This window comes from Pleurodeles waltl, chromosome 6 (assembly GCF_031143425.1).
Source record: "Pleurodeles waltl isolate 20211129_DDA chromosome 6, aPleWal1.hap1.20221129, whole genome shotgun sequence".
Classification (NCBI taxonomy): Eukaryota; Metazoa; Chordata; class Amphibia; order Caudata; family Salamandridae; genus Pleurodeles; species Pleurodeles waltl.
Window position 1 is genome coordinate 1,593,930,604 of NC_090445.1, and position 23,817 is coordinate 1,593,954,420.

Below are 23,817 nucleotides of genomic sequence, written 5' to 3' on the forward strand. Positions count from 1 at the left end.
TATGTGGATGGAAGGATGGATGTCTGCATATATGGGGAAGGAAGGAAAAGACAAAGAACAATGAAGGGAATTAAGGATGGCTGGACAGAAAAGACAGATTAATTAATGGATGTACAAAACTGATGGAAAGAAAGAAGGAAAGCAAAATGAGAAAAGCACAGAATGAAGTATGGAGAGAATAAAGGGTGAAAGAATCAAAGGGGGTGGACAGAAGGAAGAAAGGAAATTTAAGACTTTCAGGTTTCCCTCATGTGGAGCAATCCCCTGAATGAACGCTGGGTTTGTTTGCCTGATCCTCTTATGCAGCGCTATATGGGACATGGTACAAAGTGCTTTATTTTGATTTTTCTGACTACTCCCTTGTGGGTATTTAGTAGTAACTGTTCAGAGAGAAATGTTGTTACTGAGTAATAATCAATTTTTCCAAATGTTTGGAGGAATGATGAAGATTGGAAAGAGAAAGCAGTTGTCTGCTTTAGAAGGTCTGATTTTGGCTTTTTTGGCAGCACAATATTAACTGCACTTCCGATTCTGAAGGTAAAAGCCCTTGAGAAGGTGGCACTTTCATAGCAGAAGCCCAGTCTACAAAGAACTGCTGGCAGGAGTTCCTTTTCCAAGCCTGAACACTTGCTGTATGGGTCTACAGATAATGGAGGAAAACAATCTCCTTTTGGATAAGATGGGACAGTTGCTATTTTTTATCACTGGAACATTTGTTGCGATTACGTCACAGATGTTTTTTATTGTTCTTGGAGAAAGTAAGGTTATTGTGCTGTTGTAAAAAAGGCATAGAGCATCTCACTACACTGTGACTCTTTTGTATTAACTAATTGGATGTTATCATATACATCTTTTTCAATCTGCTGTTTGAGCACTGGGAGCACAGATCAGTTTTATATTCTACTTGTTTCTTTTTAGTTTGGTGTCACACGTTGGCAGTGGGGGTCTTGGGACTGAATAGCTAGAAGCTGCATTTCCTAAAAGTGGTAATTTTTTTCCTTTGGTTGATTACCTTCTGCCTGGGAGTGTGAGAGCACGACACAAAGTAATTTTGTTTGCTGGCAAAATTATGCGTAACAAGAAAAGAGTCATCTTGAAAGATATTTATGATATCACTAGAAGACAGAGTTTCCTGATGAAACGTTTGTTCACCCCCTTAATTCCAGCAGCATAGCTATCAGTGGTGCTGCTGGTTCAATGGTACTAGGGCTCTGAGGCGGGAGGGGTCCCAGCTTGTCTTTCACTGGCTACAGATAGTGTTCTGAATGCTTTAAACACAGACACTGCTTGGGGCCTGGCTCTTTATTTAGTTTCATGGCAGAGTGGAAAGGCTTTAGAGGAGAGAGGATAGAGGATTTAAGAGGAATGGGGAAGAGAGTTGAGAGGAATTAAAGAAAAAGAAAATGAGACGGATAGAAAGGAGAAGAAAATGGACAGGAAGGAAAACACAAATGAAGGTGCACAAGAGGGGATAAGGAAGAATAAGAGAAAAGGGCAGAAGTGAGGATATCAGGGAAAGAACAAATTAAGAGAAGAAAGGATGGAAGAAGGTGAAGTGATGACGAGATAAAGTTGTGAGAGTAAGAGAGGAAGGAGATAAAACAGGTAGATTAAGAAGATGTTGTGGGACCTAAGGATGGAACGCAGATAGGAGGGAGGATAAGGGTGCATTGATGGAGAGATGAAAGGGGACGAGAGAGAGAGGACACGTTTTAAAGGGAGCTAGATGAGAAAATGGAAGGAAGGCAGTAAGTAAGAGTGAGAAAAAGGAAAGAAAGAGAGACAGAGGACGGGAGAGAGAGGAGGGTGTATGAAAGAAGGATGGGCATGAGAAAGGGATGGAGTTAAAGAGAAGAGAGGAAAAGACTGAAACAGTAAGGAAATTGGAGACCAGTAGCTACAATTATTACAACAGGTAAAGTGAAATTCAGGCCTGTGGATGTAATGGGCTCACAGCACCCAAAATATGGCTGGGTTTTACAATCACCGTTGGCTCAAGGGGCCTATTTTTAAGTCGCTCTTCGACAGCACATGTGCTGTCTCTTTGAGACATGATGTATACACAATGTGAGCTTATAGCACACCCATTCCTTTTAATTTGTTATTCCAAGTGTCATTTGTAAATGCTTGCTTGTATGTGCTCATTCTCTTGTAAATGTACCTCCTTTTCGTGTGTTGTTCCTTCCCATGGAGCAGGACCCAATTACTTAGCCCTACACTTTTTGCTTGTAGGTTCGTCTTTCAGGCACTTTTTTCTTTGCTTTCTGCAAGTGTTTCTGCAAGCCTAACCTTATTTGTGTGCCACCTGTAAAGCAAACCTCTTGTTATTTTGCTTTCCGTTTGCAACTGCAAGGCGGTGTATGTTTGCTATTTATAGCTATTTTTAAAAATATCTTTCCTTTCTATTTGCAGTCTACTTTATTTAATTTCTGTATGGAATTATTTATTTGCTTTCTGTGTTTCTGTATTCTCTGTATAGCTTTATTTCTGTGTGCATCGGCAGGGCTTCCTAAAACTATCACTTTTCTCTCTCTTTGCAGCATGTTTTGTCTTTTTAAAGCTATTTTACTTATTTATTTGTTTTCTGTGTCTATATATAATCTGCAAAATTTGAAAACTTTTTGTTTTTTTTCTTGGAATAGCAGAGTTTACCATAATAGGGTCATTTATTCCAAAGTGCTTTTGGAGTGAAGAGCTGCAGCCATCTGTTTTGTGGTATGCTGGCCCGTGGAAGGAAAGCACAATCATGCTTCTATTTTTAGTTCATTTGTAGTTACAGCAAAGCAGTCAGATCCTTCTTATGTGCTGCAGTGGACAGAAGACCTCATTTAAAAAGCGGCCCTCTGCTCCCCTCACCCTCGTGCATCTGATTTAAGCCAATGCCGTCCCTGCTTGTATCATTTTTTAAGATAGGACACATCACTGTCTTCTCAGGATTGCCCACTCCACTTGTCTGCTTTTTGGAAAACTGCACATCGGCTCCCTACCTCGGAGTAATCACACAGGGTGCTTTCTGAATTCCTCAGCATGATAATAAGAATAATGATTATTCTTTCTCACGCTTTGCCTTATGCTTTTGATAAATCACTGGAGCTGAGATGTATTTTCTCTCATAAGGGGCAGGAGGAAAAGAGAGCATTTTACAGTTGATATAGCTACCAAGTTTCCCATGTCTAGGCATGATGAGCTTCTCCTGTGCAAGTTTTTTCTTTGCATTTTGGAATGTGCAGTTTTACAATGTAATAAACAATACTACATGTCCCAGAAATAAAAGAAACAGCCAGAACTGGAGCAACTGGTCACACATGGATCAGGGAGACTCAGCAGTGCTGAGTTGAGAGTGATACTTAGGAAGAAAATGGAGTATTTCACAGCTCCAGCAATGTTCGTTTGTCTGTCAGTCCGCTGTATCTATCTGAGATGTTTTCTATTGTGCCTTAATTCATGGCTGCAATTTAGGACTACTCATTCATTTATTGAATCACACACACAGAGTAGCACATTTGATTTTAATGCATTTATTGTGAGCACAGAGCAGACATATCCGTCAGGAAATATGCTAAAATAAAGTGTGCATACTGGACGTTATCAGCATCAGGAAAAGCAAGCAAGGTGTTTTGGAAAGGGCCTTTGTGGACACTAGATGACTCATTTCAGCGGATGAAGGTCTTGGCTCTTGTATATCCTCTGCAAGAGAAATACGTTGTTATTAGTGCAATGTGCATAGCTAAGCCCCTCATCTCAATGTGTCTCAGTGAATTTGCTGGAGAGATTCATGTAATATGATTAGAAATGGTTTCTAGTGAATCTAATTCCAGCATGCAGGCATTTAGTTCTACTTTGACAGTGCAGGCGTCTGCAGACCTTTGTTTCCAATTCTTTAAAATATATCTAGACTCCTTCAAGAGGATTATTTCTGTCTCACTCCCATGCTATTGCCTGTTTGGTGCATCATTACACCACTTATGAGTGCTGAGATTGCAAACAGGAGGGACTATTTTTCATCTCAAAAGTACACTAACGTCTCACATTAAACTCGTTCTCTCATATATGCACCATATACAGAAAGCAACAATTGTATTTTTTTCTATTGTAGCCGTGTGTTTTAATATTCTGGTATGGACACAAAATGCAAGCTGAAACAAGTGGCCTTGCTAGTGGTTGTTTGGCATTAGCTTACAAACAGCAAAAGGCAAAGAGGACCTTTTCCGGTTTCAACAGACTAAAAGAGATTGAGGACACCAACTGGCAGTTCTGAGAGGCGAATGGACTGACCCGACCTATTCTCCACAGCAGTTCAGCAAGAGTTTAAAATCAAGTACACTGGCAAATGGACCCGTCTCCAAGCAATGTCATGGAAGTTACGCTTAGGCTGTTAAATCCAGATCTCATAATAGTGGGGGTTGCAGGTCAGGACGGAGGTGCATGAGAGGTGCTGTGGGTGCTACAGTTCTAGGCGTGCACTATTCGACTTGCATTGATTCATTCTTGCATGTCCTTTCTCCACCCAGCACCTCTGCCCTTGTGTTGCTACTTTGTAGTGTCATGTATGCTTGTGCTCATGTTCAGGCACAATCCATGCCAGAAATCTCTGCCTTAATTCAGAGGAAATCCTACCAGTTTCAATGCCATTTTGGCACCAGAGTCCTTAAATTGGAAAGTCTTTCACCCATTTCACATATGCGTATTACATTCCTGCCCTTTCCTGGCAATTCTGCCTACCCAGGGGAACACCTATGCCAGCACTTCCTACCCGGACCATTTTTTACTTACACCAGTTCTACACACCTTTCAGTTCTGCCTCTGAGAATTCTGCCCACCTGTGCCATTTCTGCATGATCATTGCAACTGAGCCCACCCATAACGGATCTGTTTATTCTTGCTTATAGTTCATACCTTTCAATAAATTTACTTACCCAGCTGTTACTGGCAAAGAGAGGGCATTGCTTGTTACAGTTGCATCTACCAGTGCCAGTTCTGTCTAACCATCAGTCCTGATTAAACATGCTAGTTCTTTGTTATCAATGCCTGCTATAATTTTTAATGTCAATTACATACATCATTACTAGTTTGTTAAGAATCAGATCAAATGCCTGAGCTTTGGGTGTTCTGTTTCTATTTACTTGTGCTTCGTAGGTGAAATCCAGTATAGCGCCACCTGCCATGTAGCATGAACTTACCTAAAACTCTCCAGGGACACAGTCCACTGAAAGAAAAAAGAGCAGCAGCGTTAGGAGTGTTCTGTCTCTATCACCCTCTCCACTTTTCAAACACATAGTTAGTACCTGGGATATTTCCGCCAAGAGGATGCTCTGTGTGCAGGGGGTGAGACTGAGAAGAGTCTCCTGAGCATGGCTGTGAGGGAGGGTGCGAACATGAAGCATGTGTGGTAATGTGTTGCAAGTTACCCATAGAATAATAATTATTTATTTGCTTGATTAATAAAAACCTCTGTAAAACATATAAAACACATATCACCCCACAATGATCACTGATAAAATCTTTACCAGTTTTTTTTTTCAAGAAATACAAGTAATGCAAAGACATATAAGCTGGGCCATAATACCTTTATAAACATAGCAATGCCAGTACGCATTGTGGAACCAGTAACACGCAGTTGTGTCCTGCTCCTTCGTGATGCGAGCACTACAGGCAGCACAGGATTCAATAGCGGATCATTCTTGGGTCTGACTAGATCGCTTTCGAGTTCAATAGACAATAATATTTAGTATAAAGTGACATTAAGCAAAAGAGAGCCCTTCAAAGTGAGAGTTAGGGGATTATTACAATTTTGGAGGAGGTGTTAATCCGTCCAAAAAGTGACGGTAAAGTGACGGATATACCACCAGCCGTATTACGAGTTCCATAGGATATAATGGACTCGTAATACGGCTGGTGGTATATCCGTCACTTTACCGTCACTTTTGGGACGGATTAACACCTCCTCCAAAATTGTAATAACCCCCTTAATCTCAATAGAAAAAGTGCTTTAGTGCCTAGTGTCCTCCTAGCGCTAATCATGCAAGTGGTTCTTTAACTGCATCAGTGAGGTTACGCATAAAAGGGATCATGCAGAGCAGGAGTTAATCGCAAATCAACAAACACTGCTTAAGTCTTTTAGTTAATCATGCTGGTGATCAGGCCCTGCCTTTTCCACGCTTGCTAGTTCAAGGTTGTGGCAGCAGTTCACAAAGGCTGCCTGCTGAGCCAGGTATTGCTTAAAAATACCAAATTTCATTGTAATCTGGGCAAGAGACGTGTATGTTGTTAGTTTACGGATGATACTATAAATTTTAGTTATTGTTTTATCCATAGTGATACTGTCCCACCTCACCTCCATAAATCTGAGTGGGAGAGATCTTTGTTCGGGTGACTTATAGAGACAGTATTGGGGGTGGGCTCTTCAGTTGTCTATGCAAAGCTCCCAATCCTGCTGTGAGAGTGTAGCCCTCATTTTGATATCTTCCAGTTTGTTGCTAAACCTTCCATTGGCATTGAGAAACTATTGACATTGGCATTGAATACCCATAGGTATATATACTCGTTGACGGACTCTAGCATATCTCTACCGAGATGCCAAGTATGATGTTTCAACACTTTTTTGTTTATGGTTAGTTTTTGGTCTTTTTTGTGTTGATTATCATCCCATTACACTCAAAATAAGCTAGAGCTACATCCAAAAGTTTTCATAAACCCACCTTTCTTTCTACTGATTAGCACCAAATCATCAGCATAATGTAAGTTGGAAAGTATGATTCCTCCCACTTGTGTGGCATGGCTGTTGATCTTATTTGGTGCTGAAGAAAAATCAGAGAGGAGCACATTAAAAAGGTGGGTGCAAGCATGCAGCCCTGCTTTACACCCTGCATTGTTTTTATAGCTCTCAATAGGTGAGAGCTGTGCCTCAATTTTACCCGGAAGCACATGTTGTTGTGGAGCATTTGTATTGCCCTTAGGAGTCTCGATAGAATATTCCATTTAGCTAGTTTGTGCCATAGATTCTCCCAGTCCAGCATGTCAAAAGGAGCTTTATAATCTATGAAACATAGATGTATTGGTTGTTTGTAAGTGAGGAGGCAAATAATTGTACTCCACTATTACATCATGGAGAATTATATTGTTGGATGTTACATAGTTAGAAGGAAGTAAGACACATAAGCTCTACATAAGGGGTAATCGATGATCAAATAAGGGGAGGGCTACTTAGGTAAATTAAGTTCTGTTTAAAAAAATAAATAGGGGTGATGTTTCCACCCTCCAGAAGATTTAATGTCCCACAATGTTCTGATGACGATATGGTGGGCTACAATGTAGGGACAGTCGGTGTGGTGACTTCTAATACCATCCCGCTGAGGAGACCTGAGAGGTATGGAGTTGAACAGGTGAGCCTTACGAATCTGCCTTCATAGCTGCAGAAAGGGAGCAGACCAAGCACCCACACTAAAAGGCCCGCCCGAGTAGGAATAAAGGACGTAAAGCATGGGGACAACATGCAAAATCTAGGGTAGCAGAGCATAGGCTGGAGCAGGCACTTGTGGAGCCCCTTCCACACACTAAGGTATGACTTGTGTAACTGGGATCTACAGATTATCTGGCAAAGGAGTCACCAATGGATGGTGCCTGGGTCACAACAACAGCTGCACTTACAACTCCACTTACTGCTAAACAAACTTTTAGAGCACAGTATGTTTTCGCATTTTAATGACACATAGCCCTGCAGGAAGCAACATAAGCTGCATGAAGATCTGCTCTTTAGTGCCCTTGTCCCAGCTTGAGGTTCTTTTGTACATTCTAAAACCGATACATAGGTCTAATTTGGAAAGGGTAGAAACCGATATAGGAGGTTCGCTCTCGGGAAATAGTCCATTGAAAATGGGTTAAGACAAGGCTGTGTATTGGCTCCTAATTTATTTGTCTTTTTCACAGCAGATTATTTCAGACCCTTTTAAAGCCTATATTGTTATCTCTGAAAATGAGTCCAACCATAAAAAATAAATATGGAAAAAAACTAAAATCTTTGCATTTTGGTCTAAAGATAAGCCATTTTAGTGGTACATCTAAACATAAAAAGTATATGAGATATATAGGTATGAACGTCCAGAAATTTCCATATGCAATACTCGTGCTGAACAGGTTAGGATTTATTCTGTTTCAACAATGGCTGTACTTAAGGAGTTTACCAAACACTTTGGTGGATCTTCATTGACAAATCTTTTAAAGGTACATGACGTGATGGTTAAATCTCAGGTTTTATATAATCAGAAGTCTCCTGTATAAATGGGAAAAGGCCTTGGGATCTACTAGAGGAACGCTGCCTTAAATCTATGTTGTCTTTTCATAATGACAATGGTGCTAGCCGTAATTGTGGAATTAAAATTAGTTTCCTGGTAACATAGAGCCATCCTTCAACCATTGATATATAGGAAATAGCTCCTTGTTTTTCTCAATTAAGAATGCTAATTATTGTATGAATGAGGATTTAACGTGCAAACTAAAATGGTATCAGGGTATAGGAAAACAAATTATGGGAGTGAGGCGTAATGTTTTGGTGACTGAGTAATTAGTAGGGCTGTGCAAAATTCACCTTATTTGCTTTTGTGTAATTATGCAAAAGTATTGAACACTTATGTGAAATTGCAGATAACATCAGAAGGACGGAGGTGGGCGAACAGATCCACACAGCAGGAACGTCCAACAAGCATCATTTTCCACACATGCGGGGGCAATATTCGATCCAAACATTTCTGCACGTAACCTCACACCCATCGCAAGGATTCTCTCAATTTTAACCAGTGGATTCCATAAAGGAGCAAAAAGGCGCCCAGATGTCTCTAGGGTGAGAAAGCGTCCGAGCCAACTCCCAGAAGATGGACAGCTGCTCCTGACAGAATGCCGCATCCCGCAGCCAATCATCCTTCTGCGGAGCCCTGCCCCTCCCCCAGCAGACCGCCACTCTTCTCTTCTCCAACAAGAGCAACACACCCACGAGACGTCTCCACTCCGACCGCACCCCATCCTGCATGCCCAGCAACGCCACCACAGGAGAGAAAGGCAGATCCAAGCCAGTCATGCCAGTTATCGCACGCATCACTTCACCCCAAAAGATGCTGTAAGGAAATTGCTCCCTGTTGCAGTTACCCCCCACTTTTTGCCTGATACTGATGCTGACTTGACTGAGAAGTGTGCTGGGACCCTGCTAACCAGGCCCCAGCACCAGTGTTCTTTCACCTAAAATGTACCATTGTTCCCACAATTGGCACACCCCTGGCACACCGATAAGTCCCTTGTAAAAGGTACCCGTGGTACCAAGGGCCCTGTGACCAGGGAGGGTCCCCAAGGGCTGCAGCATATGTTGTGCCACCAAAAGGGACCCCTCACCTAACACATGTACACTACCATTGCAGAGAGTGTGTGTTGGTGGGGAGAAAAAGGCAAAGTTGACATGGCATCCACCTCAGGATGCCATGCTCACAAAATACTGCCTGTGGCATAGGTATGTCACCCCTCTAGCAGGCCTTACAGCCCTAAGGCAGGGTGCACTATACCACAGGTAAGGGCATAGCTGCATGAGCAATATGCCCCTACAGTGTCTAAGTCTATTCTTAGACATTGTAAGTACAGTGTGGCCATATTAAGTATATGGTCTGAGAGTTTGTCAAAAACGAACTACACAGCTCCATAATGGCTACACTGAATACTGGGAAGTTTGGTATCAAGCTTCTCAGAATAATACACCCACACTGATGTGTTGGATTTATTAAAAAAATATACACATCTTAGAGATGCCCCCTGTATTTTACCCAATTGTTCAGTGCAGGACTGACTGGTCTGTGCCAGCCTGCTGCTGAGAGACAAGTTTCTGACCCCATGTGGTGAGGGCATTTGTGCTCTCTGAGGAAAGAAACAAAAGCCTGCTCTGGGTGGAGGTGCTTCACACCTCCCCCCTGCAGGAACTGTAACACCTAGCAGTGAGCCTCAAAGGCTCAGGCTTCATGTTACAATGCCCCAGGGCACTCCAGCTAGTGGAGACGCCCGCCCCCCTGGACACAGCCCCCACTTGTTGCGGCAAGTCCAGGGGAGATAATGAGAATAACAAGGAGGAGTCACCCACCAGTCAGGACAGCCCCTAAGGTGTCCTGAGCTGAGGTGACCCCTGCCTTTAGAAATCCTCCATCTTGATTTTGGAGGATTCCCCCAATAGGATTAGGGATGTGCCCCCCTCCCCTCAGGGAGGAGGCACAAAGAGGGTGTAGCCACCCTCAAGGACAGTAGCCATTGGCTACTGCCCTCCCAGACCTAAACACACCCCTAAATTGAGTATTTGGGGGCTCCCAAGAACCTAGGAAACTAGATTCCTGCAACCTGAAGACGAAGAAGGACTGCTGACCTGAAGCCCTGCAGAGAAGACGGAGACACCAACTGCTTTAGCCCCAGCCCTACCGGCCTGCCTCCTCGCTTCGAGATAAACTGCAACAGCGACGCGTCCCCCAGGGTCCAGCGACCTCTGAAGCCTCAGAGGACTAACCTGCATCTAAAAGGACCAAGAACTCCAGAGGACAGCGGCCCTGCATCAAAGAAACTGCGACTTTGCAACAAAGAAGCAACTTTTAAAGACCACACGTTTCCCGCCGGAAGCGTGAGACTTTCCACTCTGCACCCGACGCCCCCTGCTCGACCTGTGGAGAACCAACACTACAGGGAGGACTCCCCGGCAACCATGACCCTGTGAGTAGCCAGAGTTGACCCCCCTGAGTCCCCCCCAGCGACGCCTGCAGACGGAATCCAGAGGCTCCCCCTGACCGCGACTGCCTGCTTTAAAGAACCCGACGCCTGGTAAAGACACTGCACCCGCAGCCCCAGGACCTGAAGGATCCGACCTCCAGTGCAGAAGAGACCCCCAGGTGTCCCTCTCCCTTGCGGTGGCTACCCCGAGCCACCCCCCCTTGCCTGCCTGCTTCGCTGAAGAGACCCCAGGGTCTCCCATTGAAACCTATTGCGAACCCGACGCCTGTGTGCACACTGCACCCATCCGCCCCCGTGCCGATGAGGGTGTGCTTTCTGTGCTGATTTGTGCCCCCCCCCGGTGCCCTCCAAAACCCCCCTGGTCTGCCCTCCGAATTCACGGGTACTTACCTGCTGGCAGACTGGAACCGGGGCACCCCCTTCTCCATTGAAGCCTAAGCATTTTGGGCACCAACTTGACCTCTGCACCTGACCGGCCCTGAGCTGCTGGTGGGGTAACTTTGGGGTTGCTCTGAACCCCCAACGGTGGGCTACCTTGGACCCAACTTTGAACCCTGTAGGAGGTTTACTTACCTGCAAAACTAACAAATACTTTCCCCCACCAGGAACAGTTGAAATTTGCACTGTCCAGTTTTAAAATAGCTTATTGCCATTTTTGCCAAAACTATATGTGCTATTTTGCTGATTCAAAGTTCCTATGATACCTAAGTAAAGTACCTTTCATTTGAAGTATTGATTGTAAATCATGAACCTGTGGTTCTTAAAATAAACTAAGAAAATATATTTTTCTATAAAAAACTTATTGGCCTGGAATTGTCCTTGAGTGTGTGTTCCTCATTTATTGCCTGTGTGTGTACAACAAATGCTTAGCACTACCCTGTGATAAGCCTACTGCTCGACCACAAAATAGAGCATTAGAATTATTTCTTTTTGCCACTATCTTACCTCTAAGGGGAACCCTTAGACTCTGTGCATGCTATTTCTTACTTTGAAATAGTACATACAGAGCCAACTTCCTACAGTTCCTCATTTATTGCCTGTGTGTATGTACAACAAATGCTTAACACTACCCTCTGATAAGCCTACTGCTCGACCACACTACCACAAAATAGAGCATTAGAATTACCTCTTTTTGCCACGATCTTACCTCTAAGGGGAACCCTTGGACTCTGTGCATGCTATTTCTTACTTTGAAATAGTACATACAGAGCCAACTTCCTACAGACCCGTACCGCCTCACAAGTCCACGCCAAATGCAGAAAATCAGCATCCGGGGCAAAGCATCATTCGCAACGCGCATCATCACGCAACCCCATAGCCCGTAGACTGAGGGGTGTATAATACAAGCGGTGTAAGAATTTGAAGTGTATGAGCCGCAGTCTATAATTGGGCGACAGTGCTCTCTTGTGTGCACAGCAGCTTCCCCACATAGCATCAGTGATCTCCTCCCCAGCATCTCTCTCCCATTTGACTCTCGCAGCCTCCACCACTACCCGTCGCTGCTCCTGCGCGCATCTATACAGTTTGGTGATAAGCTGACCCAGGGACTGCACGCGCGAAAGCAGCTCAAGCGCCTGACAAGATTGAGGCATAGTCGGAAGACCAGAAAATCGCACCCGGATCATAGCGTACACCCGTAACAAGTACAGCCTGTGCAGCGCATTATCAACCCCATCACGTAGCGCCTCCTCAGGCGACCGCAGACGCTCATTCACAAACCAGTCCCCCAGCAGAGACAGCCCAGAAGCAGAAAGGAAGTCCAGCAATTGCACATCACTGGACATTCTCTCCTCCGCAGCCTCCAACACCGGCATCGTAGGGACAAAAGGTTCACATCCACCTGACCAACGCAACAGAGCAGCCCAGACCCCAGACGTACACGCGACAGTGTTCACACCCCTAGGGTGAGTCCGAGTCATACATCCAAGCACTCTCGGCAGCCGGTCCGGCCATACAGAACCACTCTCTGCCGCAAGATGAGGTAAATATCGCACCGGGCGGATCCAAAAGTACGCAAAGTGGGCCTGAGCACAGTAATAATACAACTCCAGATCTGGGGCGGCAAGCCCACCCAGCTCAAATGGCAGCGTCAGCTTCTCCCACGCGATCCTGGGCTGTCTGCCGGCCCACACCAGCTGCACCAAAGCTGATCGAAGTCTCCGCAGAAAGCTCAGGGGCAGCACCAGCGGAAGATTAACAAAAATATGCAGAAATTTAGGTAAAACCACCATCTTGGCAATGCCAATGCGCCCAATCAACGAAAGTGGCAAGGAGCGCCACATTTCCAGCCTGTGCTCCAACCAGGCCACCAGCCTACCATAATTGGCAAGCCACAGGGTCTCAACATCACAGCTGAGCCATACGTCTAGGTAATGGACTGGGCCTTCTGCCCACTAAACAGGATACGCGACGGGAAGCGCGCCGTACGACTAGTAAGAGGAAGCACCACCGACTTAGACCAGTTCATCACTATGCCAGAGAAGGTAACGAAGCGGACAACCTCAGTGAGCAAAATATCCAAGTTCCCACTCGGCTCCCACATTTACAGCGCAATATCATCCGCGTACATAGAGATCAAAATCGGGCGCTTCCGAAACTGCAGTCCCCTATGGTTGTGACGTTGCTGCAAATAGGCCGCCAAGGGCTCCATCGCAATAGCGAAAAGGAGCAGGGGCAGAGGGTACCCCTGCTGAGTTCCCCGGGCCATCGGGAAGGGTTCCGAGATGCATCCATTCAACCGGAGCCTCGCAACCGGATCCGTATAGAGCAAGCGAATCAACCCTATAAAGCGCACACTCATACCTACCCTGCCCAGCAGCGCAAATAAGTAGGGCCAGGACAGGGAATCAAACGCCTTTGTCGCATCCAAAAACACTGCAGCGGCCTCATCTTCCGCCGTGAGGCTACCCAACACCGTAAAAAATGTGCACAAATTGTGCGCAGTCGAACGCCCCGGCACAAAACCAGACTGATCCGGGAGCACCAGCCGCCGCATCAATGGCTGCAACCGAAGCACAATCAACTTAGCCAAGATTTTATTGACAACATTAATCATGGAGAGCGGGCGGTACGAATCGCAGCTGCAAGGATCCTTGCCCGGCTTAAGTATTGTAACGATCAGCACCTCCCGCAGGGAGACGGGGAGAGAGCCCGCCTCCAACGCCTCAGCATAGAACTCCAACAGGTAGGGAGCCAGAATATCGGAGTACTCCTTCTAGAAGGCAGGGGTCAAGCCATCAAGACCCAGAGCCTTGTCACCAGGCAATCCACTAATTACTGCCTTGACCTCCTCCATCGAGAAGGGCTCATCAAAATAGGCTCTATGCTTGTCATCAAACCAGAGCAGACTGATGTCAGCGAAGTAAGCCTGCGCCACACCAAGGTTCGACTCAGGAGGGGCCGAGAACAAATCCTCAAAATATTGTGCAAAGACCTGCATAATCCCCGCCGTTCCTGTTACCCGCTGTCCTTCCCGCCCGTCTATCTCAGTGACATACCCGCTCACCCAAGGCTTGCGCAGCATATTCGCCAAGGTACGACCCGCCCTGTCGCCCTCCCCATAGCACCGGCCCCTGGCATATTTCCCCCAAAAACACACCCCGTGGTCAGATGCCTCTTCATATGGGGAAACCGCATCCCGCAAAGCCACCAACGTCCCACCAGCCCAGCCCGTCGCCAATTTCACCTCCAACTCCACTCTCTGAGACTCCAGCTCAGCTAATTACCGACACAAGGCATGAAGCACACCGAATAAACACTTTAAAGGCCTCCCACAGCGTTCTGGCCGAGTTCACCGACCCATGATTCTCAGCAAAGAAATGCAAAATGGCTCCCACACCTCCTCACGAAGCACCTCATCTCAAAGAGCTCCCTGCGGCAAGCGCCAAGCAAACGCGGCCCCCGGAGCCCCAGGTATCGACAGCTGCAGCTTCACCTGAGAATGGTCCGAAAGGGTCCGGGCCAGATGCTCCACCGAATGCGTCCACATCTCCACGTCCCTGGTCCCCAGCCAGCGATCCAGACGAGATCAGCTATTATGGACAAAGTTAACGCATGTGCCCTCCCTCAGATCTCCATGCTTAGCTCTCCATAGATCGACCAAAGCACCATCACTCATCACATTCTTCAAAGCAGCAGCAGCAGAATACCTAGGCCTAGTCGAACTCTCCCGGTCCCCCTCCGGATCCAGAACCACATTAAAATCTCCCCCCCGATCACAGCGCCACTGCCCAATGATTCCACCAAACGCCACACCTCGCAGAAGAAGCCAGGGTCATCCACATTTGGCCCGTACACTGACACCAACCGGCAGGGCCTGTCCAGCAATGTCCCACCCAGCAGCACATACCGCCCATTTGGATCCACTATCACACGATGCATGCGCCATTGCAGCCCCCTGCGCAGCAAAACCACCACCCCTCTAGCGTAGCGCCACCAAATGAGTCTCCTGAAGCAGACACACATCTATACGATGCCTTTGGATGTAAGCAGAGACATGACGCACCTTTCCACTGATCATTCAAACCACGCACATTCCATGTAAGGCAACTAACCGTCGTCATTGCCCCCAGCATCCTCCCAGGACCATTTCCAGGCGTCTCGCTACAGATCCGAACACCACCCCCAGCCAGCTCCGTCCAGCACCACAGAACAGTAATACAAGTCTAACATCATAAATACAATAAATCAGGACCCAGTCCCACCCCCACCCACGCGGATCCCCCAAACGGGTCGAAGCAGAACAACCCCCCCTTCCCCAAACAGAGAAGATCTGAACCCCACATCAGAAGAAAAGGACTCATCCAGGGGTCGTAAGGCTAGCCATCCAGCCCATTCGAAGAACAGAAGGCTGGAAGGTACAAAGGGCTAATAAAAAAAGCAGATAAACTGATTCAGAAGCGCTGAAAAGGAAGTGAGAGGCACCACTGATATGGCACCCGCCATGATTCAGGGCCAGCCGTCATCACAACTGCAGAACAGTCAATCAGTGTCACTGAGGAGTGCCAGCTCCGAGCCCGAAGCTCAAGACTGTTCAGCTGCAGAACACCGAGGAAGCGTCTTGACAAACTTGGCCGCCAGTTTCAGATCCGTAAAGAAATGCAATGTTCCACCATGTTGTATCAGAAGCTTAGCCAGGTAGATACGCGAAAAACAAGCTGCAGTCAGACTCAGAGAGAGCTTAACCGACAAGGACGCCTTACGCGCCGCGTGCACACTTGGAGTGTAGTCCAGAAAAAATTGCAGCTCAGTGTTTCTATACACCACCGTGCGGCGGTCCCGAGCGAGACGCAGCACAGCATCGCGGTCACGATAATTCAAAAGACGAAAGATAACAGGTCGCGGCGGGGTCCCAAGAGGGGGCCAGGGGCCCAGGGACCTATGAGCCCTCTCCACCACTAGCATACGAGAAAGCTCACCAGGAAACAACTCAGCAAGCATTTGCTCCACAAAATCCTCCATCCTGCCCATGTCCGTGGTCTCAGGGAGGCCGAGCAACCAAACGTTATTTCGCGGGGATCTCGCCTCCAAGTCCTCGTTCTTGGCTCTGATGACCTCCAGCACTCGCTCCATCTGCAACACGCGCTCTCTCTCACCGTGCCGCTGATCCTCCATCTCTGAAGTGCGCGACTCCAGCTGCTCAAACCGAGCATCATGCTCGTCCACCCTAATGCGGTCTATCTGCTCTGCCAAATGGTCCAACTTTGCGTCTATTCCGGCTAAGCTACTCTTAAGATCCATGAACATGGATTTGACAGAAGCCTCAGAAGGCCCATCCTCCATCTGCACCTCACCAGAATGCAGCGCGGCAGCACCTCCCTTCCGCCTACCGCCCTCGCTGCTCCGCCTTACCCATTGCGGCTTCCACGGAAAGCCCGGCCCCAGACCCTCCACCAGGTACCCAAAGGCAGGCGGGCCCGCAGCAAGCAAAGGGCAGCCGACAACTCACTGGGAATTCTCCAGGCACTGATCAGATCACACCCGCTGACAGCCGCACTCCTCCGGAGGTAATTGTCCAGCAATCGCAGCACCAACAGTCATCTTCTCAAGTGCACGTGGGGTAACCCAAATTCCTCCTCAGCTCTCCACAAGTACCAAGGAGAAGGGAAACAGAAGCTCTCCAGCACCTACAATAGGCAGCAGTAGACAACAGCAGTAGACACACCACCTCCACATGCGGGCCCGAACAAAAGAAAGGCCCCCGCAAGGCTCCTATCCGGCCCGATCTGGCCGGCGACAATGAAGTGCAGGCCCCCTCAGCTGGGGCCCACTGCCCGAGGTCCAAAGCAAGGCCGCTTCCCACTAGGCCACAGAAGGTGGGACCTCTCCAGCCTGCATCTCGAGGGGGCCCGCACCGCAAAGGTTCCACTGCCCTGAGGGCCCCAGCGGACATCCTCCAAATCGGGCCTCTCTGCTGCCGGTCCCATCTCCAAGACGGAAAAGGCCTCACAGCCGCGACGCCAGGCAGCCACGCGGCATCAAGCTAGGCCTGATCCAGGCCCACTACCTCACAGGGGTGGGGGGCTGCGGCCCAGCAAGACTGCCGATGGCCTCTCCTCCTTACTCAACAGGCCGCAGGGGAACTCACCCCCGGGCCCCGCAGCCATCTCCAAGGCGGGAAGGCCCTGTAGCCGCATCGCGCGCCTACAGGCAGCCGCGTGCCGCAAAGAAGCCGTGTGGTCCCGGGCCAGGCTCAGCCCGGGCTCACAACCTCACGGGGCCATGGTCCAATAAGACTGCCAAGGGCCCCCCCAGCCAGTGCCGCCCCTCACCTCTTGCCGACGGGGCCGCAGGGAAAACCCCTCCCTGGCCCCCACAGTAGTTTTGTGGCAGCCCAGCAGCTCCGAGCGTGCCGCTCCGCCTCTGGCCTGGCCAGACACCGGCAGGGCACTCAGCACCCCACCGGCTCCCAAGGCAGCGAGCCAGCAAATGCACGAACCAGGGGGGACCCGGTCCGTTCGCAAAGGCCTCTGGCCGGGGGGAGCACCTCCAGCACCTCCGAATCAGGAGAAATTAAGAATGTTAGCCACAAGTCCACCGGAGCCTCACGCTGTGACGGCCATCTTGCCGGCTGGCTAGCTCCGCATCCCCATTTTGTGCTATATGTTAATGTGAAATACATCCTTGCATCAATTTTTGGCTCCAGGATGCATTTAAACAAGTGCACTGCAAAGAACAGCTGTTCACTCTCTGTTCTTAATGTGTGTTCATAGTAAATATTTATAGTGAATCTTGATTCAAAGCAGTCATCAATTCTAGTGTTTTATGGGAAATGGATGCAGTATATACCTTCAATCGCCTTTTTTCTAAGAGTTGAGGACATAAATTCTCACATTTTGGATAGAGAGGTTATTTTTTTATGCAATACTAGAAACAAAAAAGATGTTTCAGAACATATTCTGTTTGATTGTTTATTTTTAAGGGCTCTCATATTTCATTATCTAAAACCAGTTTTAATTAAAAAAGGAAGTAGAGCACAGGAGGCACCTAAAACTATTTAATAAAATATGTTTTCTTCAGATAGGGTATGTGCAGTGTTTCAAGTTTTAAACGGGATACAAAAGCATAAATATTTTATTGTAATATATTCCTTTCTTGAGCAAATGTTCTATAGATGTAATGATTTTAAACAGTTTGGAATGTTAAGTTCTGTGTTTTATCTATGTATTGGTTATAAAGTGTTTATATAGTATCTTTTAGAGACGTTCAATCTAAATAAACTATTTCCTGAATCTGAATCTATAAAGCCTGATTGGTATCAATGAAACACTCCTGGGCTACGTAAGTCATCTTTTTACTTGGAGACCTTGCATGATTAAACTCAGTAGCCATTTACTGCAAAAAAAAACCCTGGGTCATGGGTTTCACAGAGGTTGGTTCTCACACCAATATACTACATATATGTAAATAACGATTGGCCGCCTAGTTGCTGTAAGGAAGTGGTCTGAAGAGTCATGTATATGGAGACAATTTCAAGATCTTGAGCCTGAAAGAGAGGTACCTGCGCTTTATTATACCTGGAGAATAGGTAGCTATGCCTAAAGATTGCATGAAGGACAGCTAGCTGTGTCTTAAGGTGGACTGGCGGTAAGTTGGCTGTACCTTAGGCTGTCTGGAAGACAATCAGCTGTGTATTAGAGATGCCTGGAGGCCAGCTACTTGAGCTTTAAAGCTGATGCTGCCTGGTACACAGCTAGCTGTGTTTTAACATTGCTTAGAAGACAGCTAGCTGTCTCTTAAGCGTACCAGAATCACATCTTGCTGTGCATTCAGTTTGCTTGGAAGTCATCTAGCTGTTCCTTAATGCTGCCTGGTGGGCATCTAGCTGTGCCATAAGGATGACAGTGAGAGGTGTGAGCTTCACGTTTACCTGACATTCATGCTGTTAAAATTCATCATGTGAGAAGCAATAAACCACCCCCACTGAAACTACACCACTGATAAGAGTGCTTGCAGGTCAGTTAACTGTGCCTTAAGTCTGACAGAACTGACATTCTCTTTCTTGCTCTGTCCCTTCCCTTGGCCATCCCATCCACGTATTCTCTGTTACCGGACCGTCACACTCTATGTTTTCCATGGCAGAATGTGGGGTGATCTCTGATGTGGAGTTCTCATTTTGTTATACTGTTGACAGATATCTTGGATCCATGTATGGAGTAAAACTGATTTGTGGCAAATGGAAGCTTCTCTAACTGTTGTATTGAATATACTTGTGATCTGAAATCTCCCTACGCAGCAGAAAATAAACACAGCAGAAAATAAAGATCAGAAAAAAAAAAAATGGAACTTTTGAAGAGGCATTTTGTTGTCTTTGTCGGACTATTTACTTAAAGCTGCTCACCTGGCGTCTAGTGATTTAAAAGAATATGTAAGATAAAATGCATTTGTAGTGCAGTGCGCCGCATCATTTATATGATAAGTGATTGCACTTTATCCATTTATCTTCTTGTTATGTTTCCCTAACCGCAAGTGTCCGATTGTTGTATATAGTAATTGGCTTCAGTGCTTTAAACCTGTATTTTAATAACATTTTTCCTATAGTTGCTATGTCGAGGCATAATAATGAATAGAGTGCCCAATTCACCATCCTCAAAAGAATGAGGGGTTGTGTTGGCCTTCAAAGAGCCATCTTTCTTGATTGTATGGCATTTTCCTTTGAATCATGCAATGGCCGTAATGAAACGACCGGCATGCATTGTGCTTACTGTCTCTTGGCAGGTGTGTGGCATCCCGTATTGCGAGCCCGACTGCCGCTATCAGCATCTTGAAGTGTGGTACGGCTTCAGCAGGGATCTCTGGCTTCCTGGCTGCACGCACAAATCATGAAGACAAAACAAACAGTGAGAATGGGATTCAGTCCCAAAAGGTCCAGTTATCACATATTTTAACACCAGTTTACTTGTCTTAGATGGTAACAACCTCACCTTACCAGGGAAAGTCCCTGTAACCCCACTGAGCCTGGGCTATAAACCGCATTTCATATGAAATGGCATACAATATGGAAAGATATATGTAATTTATTACATCAGTGAGATCCTAAATTGATCACTGGAAACTGATCATTATTTTTATCTAGAATTCTTTACACAGTTTATTGTTATCTCACACAGTCCTACCCTTCAATCTATAAACAATTACACATACAAAGTACAATGCAAATTATACATCAACGTATAAGGGATATAATACAAAGTATACATCAACATATAAAAATATATATGTATATCGACAAAATACTATTGATAAGAAAAGTCCAGAAAAAACTATATAGTGGAATCACACCCGCACTCCAATCTTTCTGCATTATTTATAAACAAAGTGGCTGTAAAGCAGTTTCGTAAAGCACAGCCCACATAGTGCTGAGGTAGTTGGAACAAAAGGGCTCTCCAAAGGAGACCTGCCTGCATCTTTTCCTGGGGCCAGATCACCACGGCTGGGGTGGGACTGTGTCCCCCAGCCTGCTTTGCTGCATAGAAGACGTTTGCTTTGATAGTGGGATAATACAGAGGTTTGAGAGCCCTTTTGCAGCGGAAATTAAGGTGCCTGATTAAATGGGACAGTATCTTGAAGCTGTATATATATATATATATATATATATATACACACTATTTAAAAAAGAACCCCCAGGGTTAGTCCGCAGACAGATACTACTGTATCTTTATCTTACCGTGTCCTGATGAGGCCATTAATTTGAATGGCCGAAACACGTCGACTTACATTTTGAGGAGTTTTGGTTAGAATAAATGAATAGTACACATTAAAAGGGAATGAACTGCAACAAATGATTTTGAAGGAAGAATATTTTTCCAACTGTGGTTCAAACTACCTCATTACCATGTGGACTGTGCCTTACGAAACTGCTTTACAGCCACTTTGAGCATAAATAACACAGGCAGATTGGAGTACTGTGGTGATTTGCCACATTATTTTTCTGGACTTTTTTGTTAATAGTATTTTGTCTATAAACATGTATGTTTTTATATGTTGATGTATATGGTAACAAGGCAGCCTTCAGGAGGGGTGGGTGAATAACTGTAATAAAGAGACATTGTGGGTAGTGTCCCACCCTGCTAAAGAACACAAAACTACTACTGCAAAATGCAGGAGTATATGCATTCTTAAGTCAAGCAAGGACATTTAAAACACTTAAAATACACTTTCTGATATGCATATTCGAAGTAGAATTTCTACCAAATGGAAAATTCACTTGCATATACATTGGTGTGGGTGTTCCAAGGAAATCTAATTTATGTGCATGCTCCCTTTGGATTTCGTTAGATTTCATGAATGCTTGACAAGTTTGAAATTATGGAGATTGTAGAGTTTGATCTAAGCTTTAACATTTGATTACATTTGAAAATTGTAAAGTGAAAGTCTGTGCGTAGGGCCCAGAATTTAGAGGGGAAAGACAGATAATAGTTCTCTGCCAGAGAAGTAACTGTTGAATGAAGGGACTGAAGAATTAGGTATGATGGAAATTCAAGACTAAGGGATATGCAATGGAACTGAGAGGAAATGTAACCTACAACGCATGCCCTCTGACCTCTACCCTTCATTGTTGTATGTTAAAACATTTAAAAGTGTTAAGAAGCAGCTGTGAGATGACAGCATACAACAACAAATAGCAACAAACAACTGAGGCATAATTCATATGCCGAGTACAGTTGATTGTTTGCATATATTTGGAGAGCTTGAATGTTTACAAGCAAATTAAATATACAGCCTAGAACTACCTTAGAAAAGCCTTAATCTTGTGTAAGAGGAAATTGTTTAAGGTGGGGGTTTTACCTCTTCTGCAATGAAAGCTACTTTTCTCAGTGACTAACAAGTATAGTAAGTGTTACAATATCATTTTTTCTCTGGCTGTGTGACTGACTGTGCCATGGCTGTGTGTATTACTGGACGTGGAGCTTTGTTATTGATTGGGCTTTTTGCCATTTCAAGGATCTACAACTCAGCAGTGCTAACTCCTGTGCCTTGGAGAATGTTGCACCACTAAGTACCAGATCCTTTGCATTATTTATGAGGTTGAGCTCCATGTCCGAAAGCTACAGCTGGCAAACTTCTGGTAGCTCCTGTGCCCTTGTTTAAAGCCTTGTACCCAAAAAATGGTTACTTTGATTTTTTTTAGAAGTCAAAAGACATCATTAGGATTGCTTCTTTCTTTAGTTGGGTTGTAGCAAAATGAAGAAATGCTGTATTTTTATAAAAAGTATTTATTTTAAATGTTTATAATAAGAGGGTGATGAATTATAGTGTGGTAGTAACTATGTGTTCACAGCAGTGAAGGCATATGGGGTAGGAAGTAAGATAGCGCTGAGAAGGAATGGGTGTATTTAATACTGTTGAAATTAATATCGAAAAAATGCTTTGACCTAAGTGAGGACAAAGGCTGAATACTGGATCACCCAACAAAGAGGTGGGAATAGAACAGAAGTAACAATGTGATTGTGGGAAAACGTGACAACCAGATTAGCGAGTGGTTCTTAAAAATATAGCTGGCAAAAGTAAGAATTTATTTGAAAGAGTAAGATATTGGTCAAAACAACAGATAAAGGTATGGATGCTGGTATGGTGAGATAGGATCCCTACAAGGTGTGCATATTTGATTAAGAGAGGAGAAACACCAAAGAGCAAGATGTAAAAAAAAATTCTTATGACCTCTTCATATTACTAGCAAAACCGTAAAAATACTTAAAGGTCATAAAGTTCTGTATGATTTGACTTACCCTTGAAAATCACTATGTTTATGATGCTGTTAAGATTGCCAATACCAGATTTTCACCATTTTGTATTCAAATGTAACTTGGCACACCTTTCCCTTGTAAATGGAAAGTTACCTGCAATTAAAAACTACAACAATGTATGCACTTGCTATACCTGAAAGTACCAGCTCAAAGTACTACGCTGTGGCATTGATGAAAGTAAAGGGGGAATCTCCATGAACTATGTGAAGGATAATAATGAGAAATGCAACCACCCGTGAATTTGGACTTAAAGCCCTATCCACCAAAACCGGACTTTACAGCAAAAATGAATGCCTCCACGAAGCAGGCAGAAAGTTTCAGAAAAATGTACTTTCCTCAAACGCTTTCCAACTGTGCATGTGTGATGCACCATAGAGCACAAACTCAAAATAGAAAAAGTGTTAAACTATGACTAAGCATAGTGTTTGGTACTGAAAGGATATCTTTCTAGTACAAAGTCTGGGGTTGACATCAGACATGCCTACAGGCTACATGAACTTTGACATTTGTTTTTATATCTTGTCTGGTCTACATTATGTGTGCCTTTAGAGCCGTCTGATTGGTCTGTGAATGTTCATGGGTGTTGTCCTAAGAAGATTCCAAACATACGTACCAAACAGTCTCACCATCTTGCAGGCATCACCGCTTTCTGAGACACTTTGGCTGTACTCCAGGAGACTAACGTCAGAGTCCCCCTCAACAAATCTGATGTCACTCTTCTCGGGATCTAAAAATAATAAGGCAAACTGTAAGAAGTGCGGAGAAAATGGTTACTTATTTCATGAAATTAAACAAAAAGTAATTGTAAGGTAAACAAAAATCTGTAAAA

At 45.3% G+C, this 23,817-nt stretch overlaps 1 protein-coding gene across 1 annotated transcript in view; it reads right to left on the minus strand.

Annotated features, from left to right (window-relative positions):
- Positions 1 to 3,508: 3,508 nt before the first annotated feature.
- Positions 3,509 to 23,817, minus strand: part of LOC138302180 (olfactory protein-like) — a 38,104-nt gene continuing 17,795 nt past the window's right edge. Inside the window, exons 4-7 of the mRNA XM_069242528.1 lie at positions 23,602 to 23,715; positions 19,947 to 20,048; positions 5,181 to 5,206; positions 3,509 to 3,687 (exon numbers count right to left, since the gene is read on the minus strand). Coding sequence (XP_069098629.1) covers positions 5,181 to 5,206; positions 19,947 to 20,048; positions 23,602 to 23,715 — 242 coding nt within the window. The 3' untranslated portion in view covers positions 3,509 to 3,687. The remainder of the gene's footprint in view (positions 3,688 to 5,180; positions 5,207 to 19,946; positions 20,049 to 23,601; positions 23,716 to 23,817) is intronic.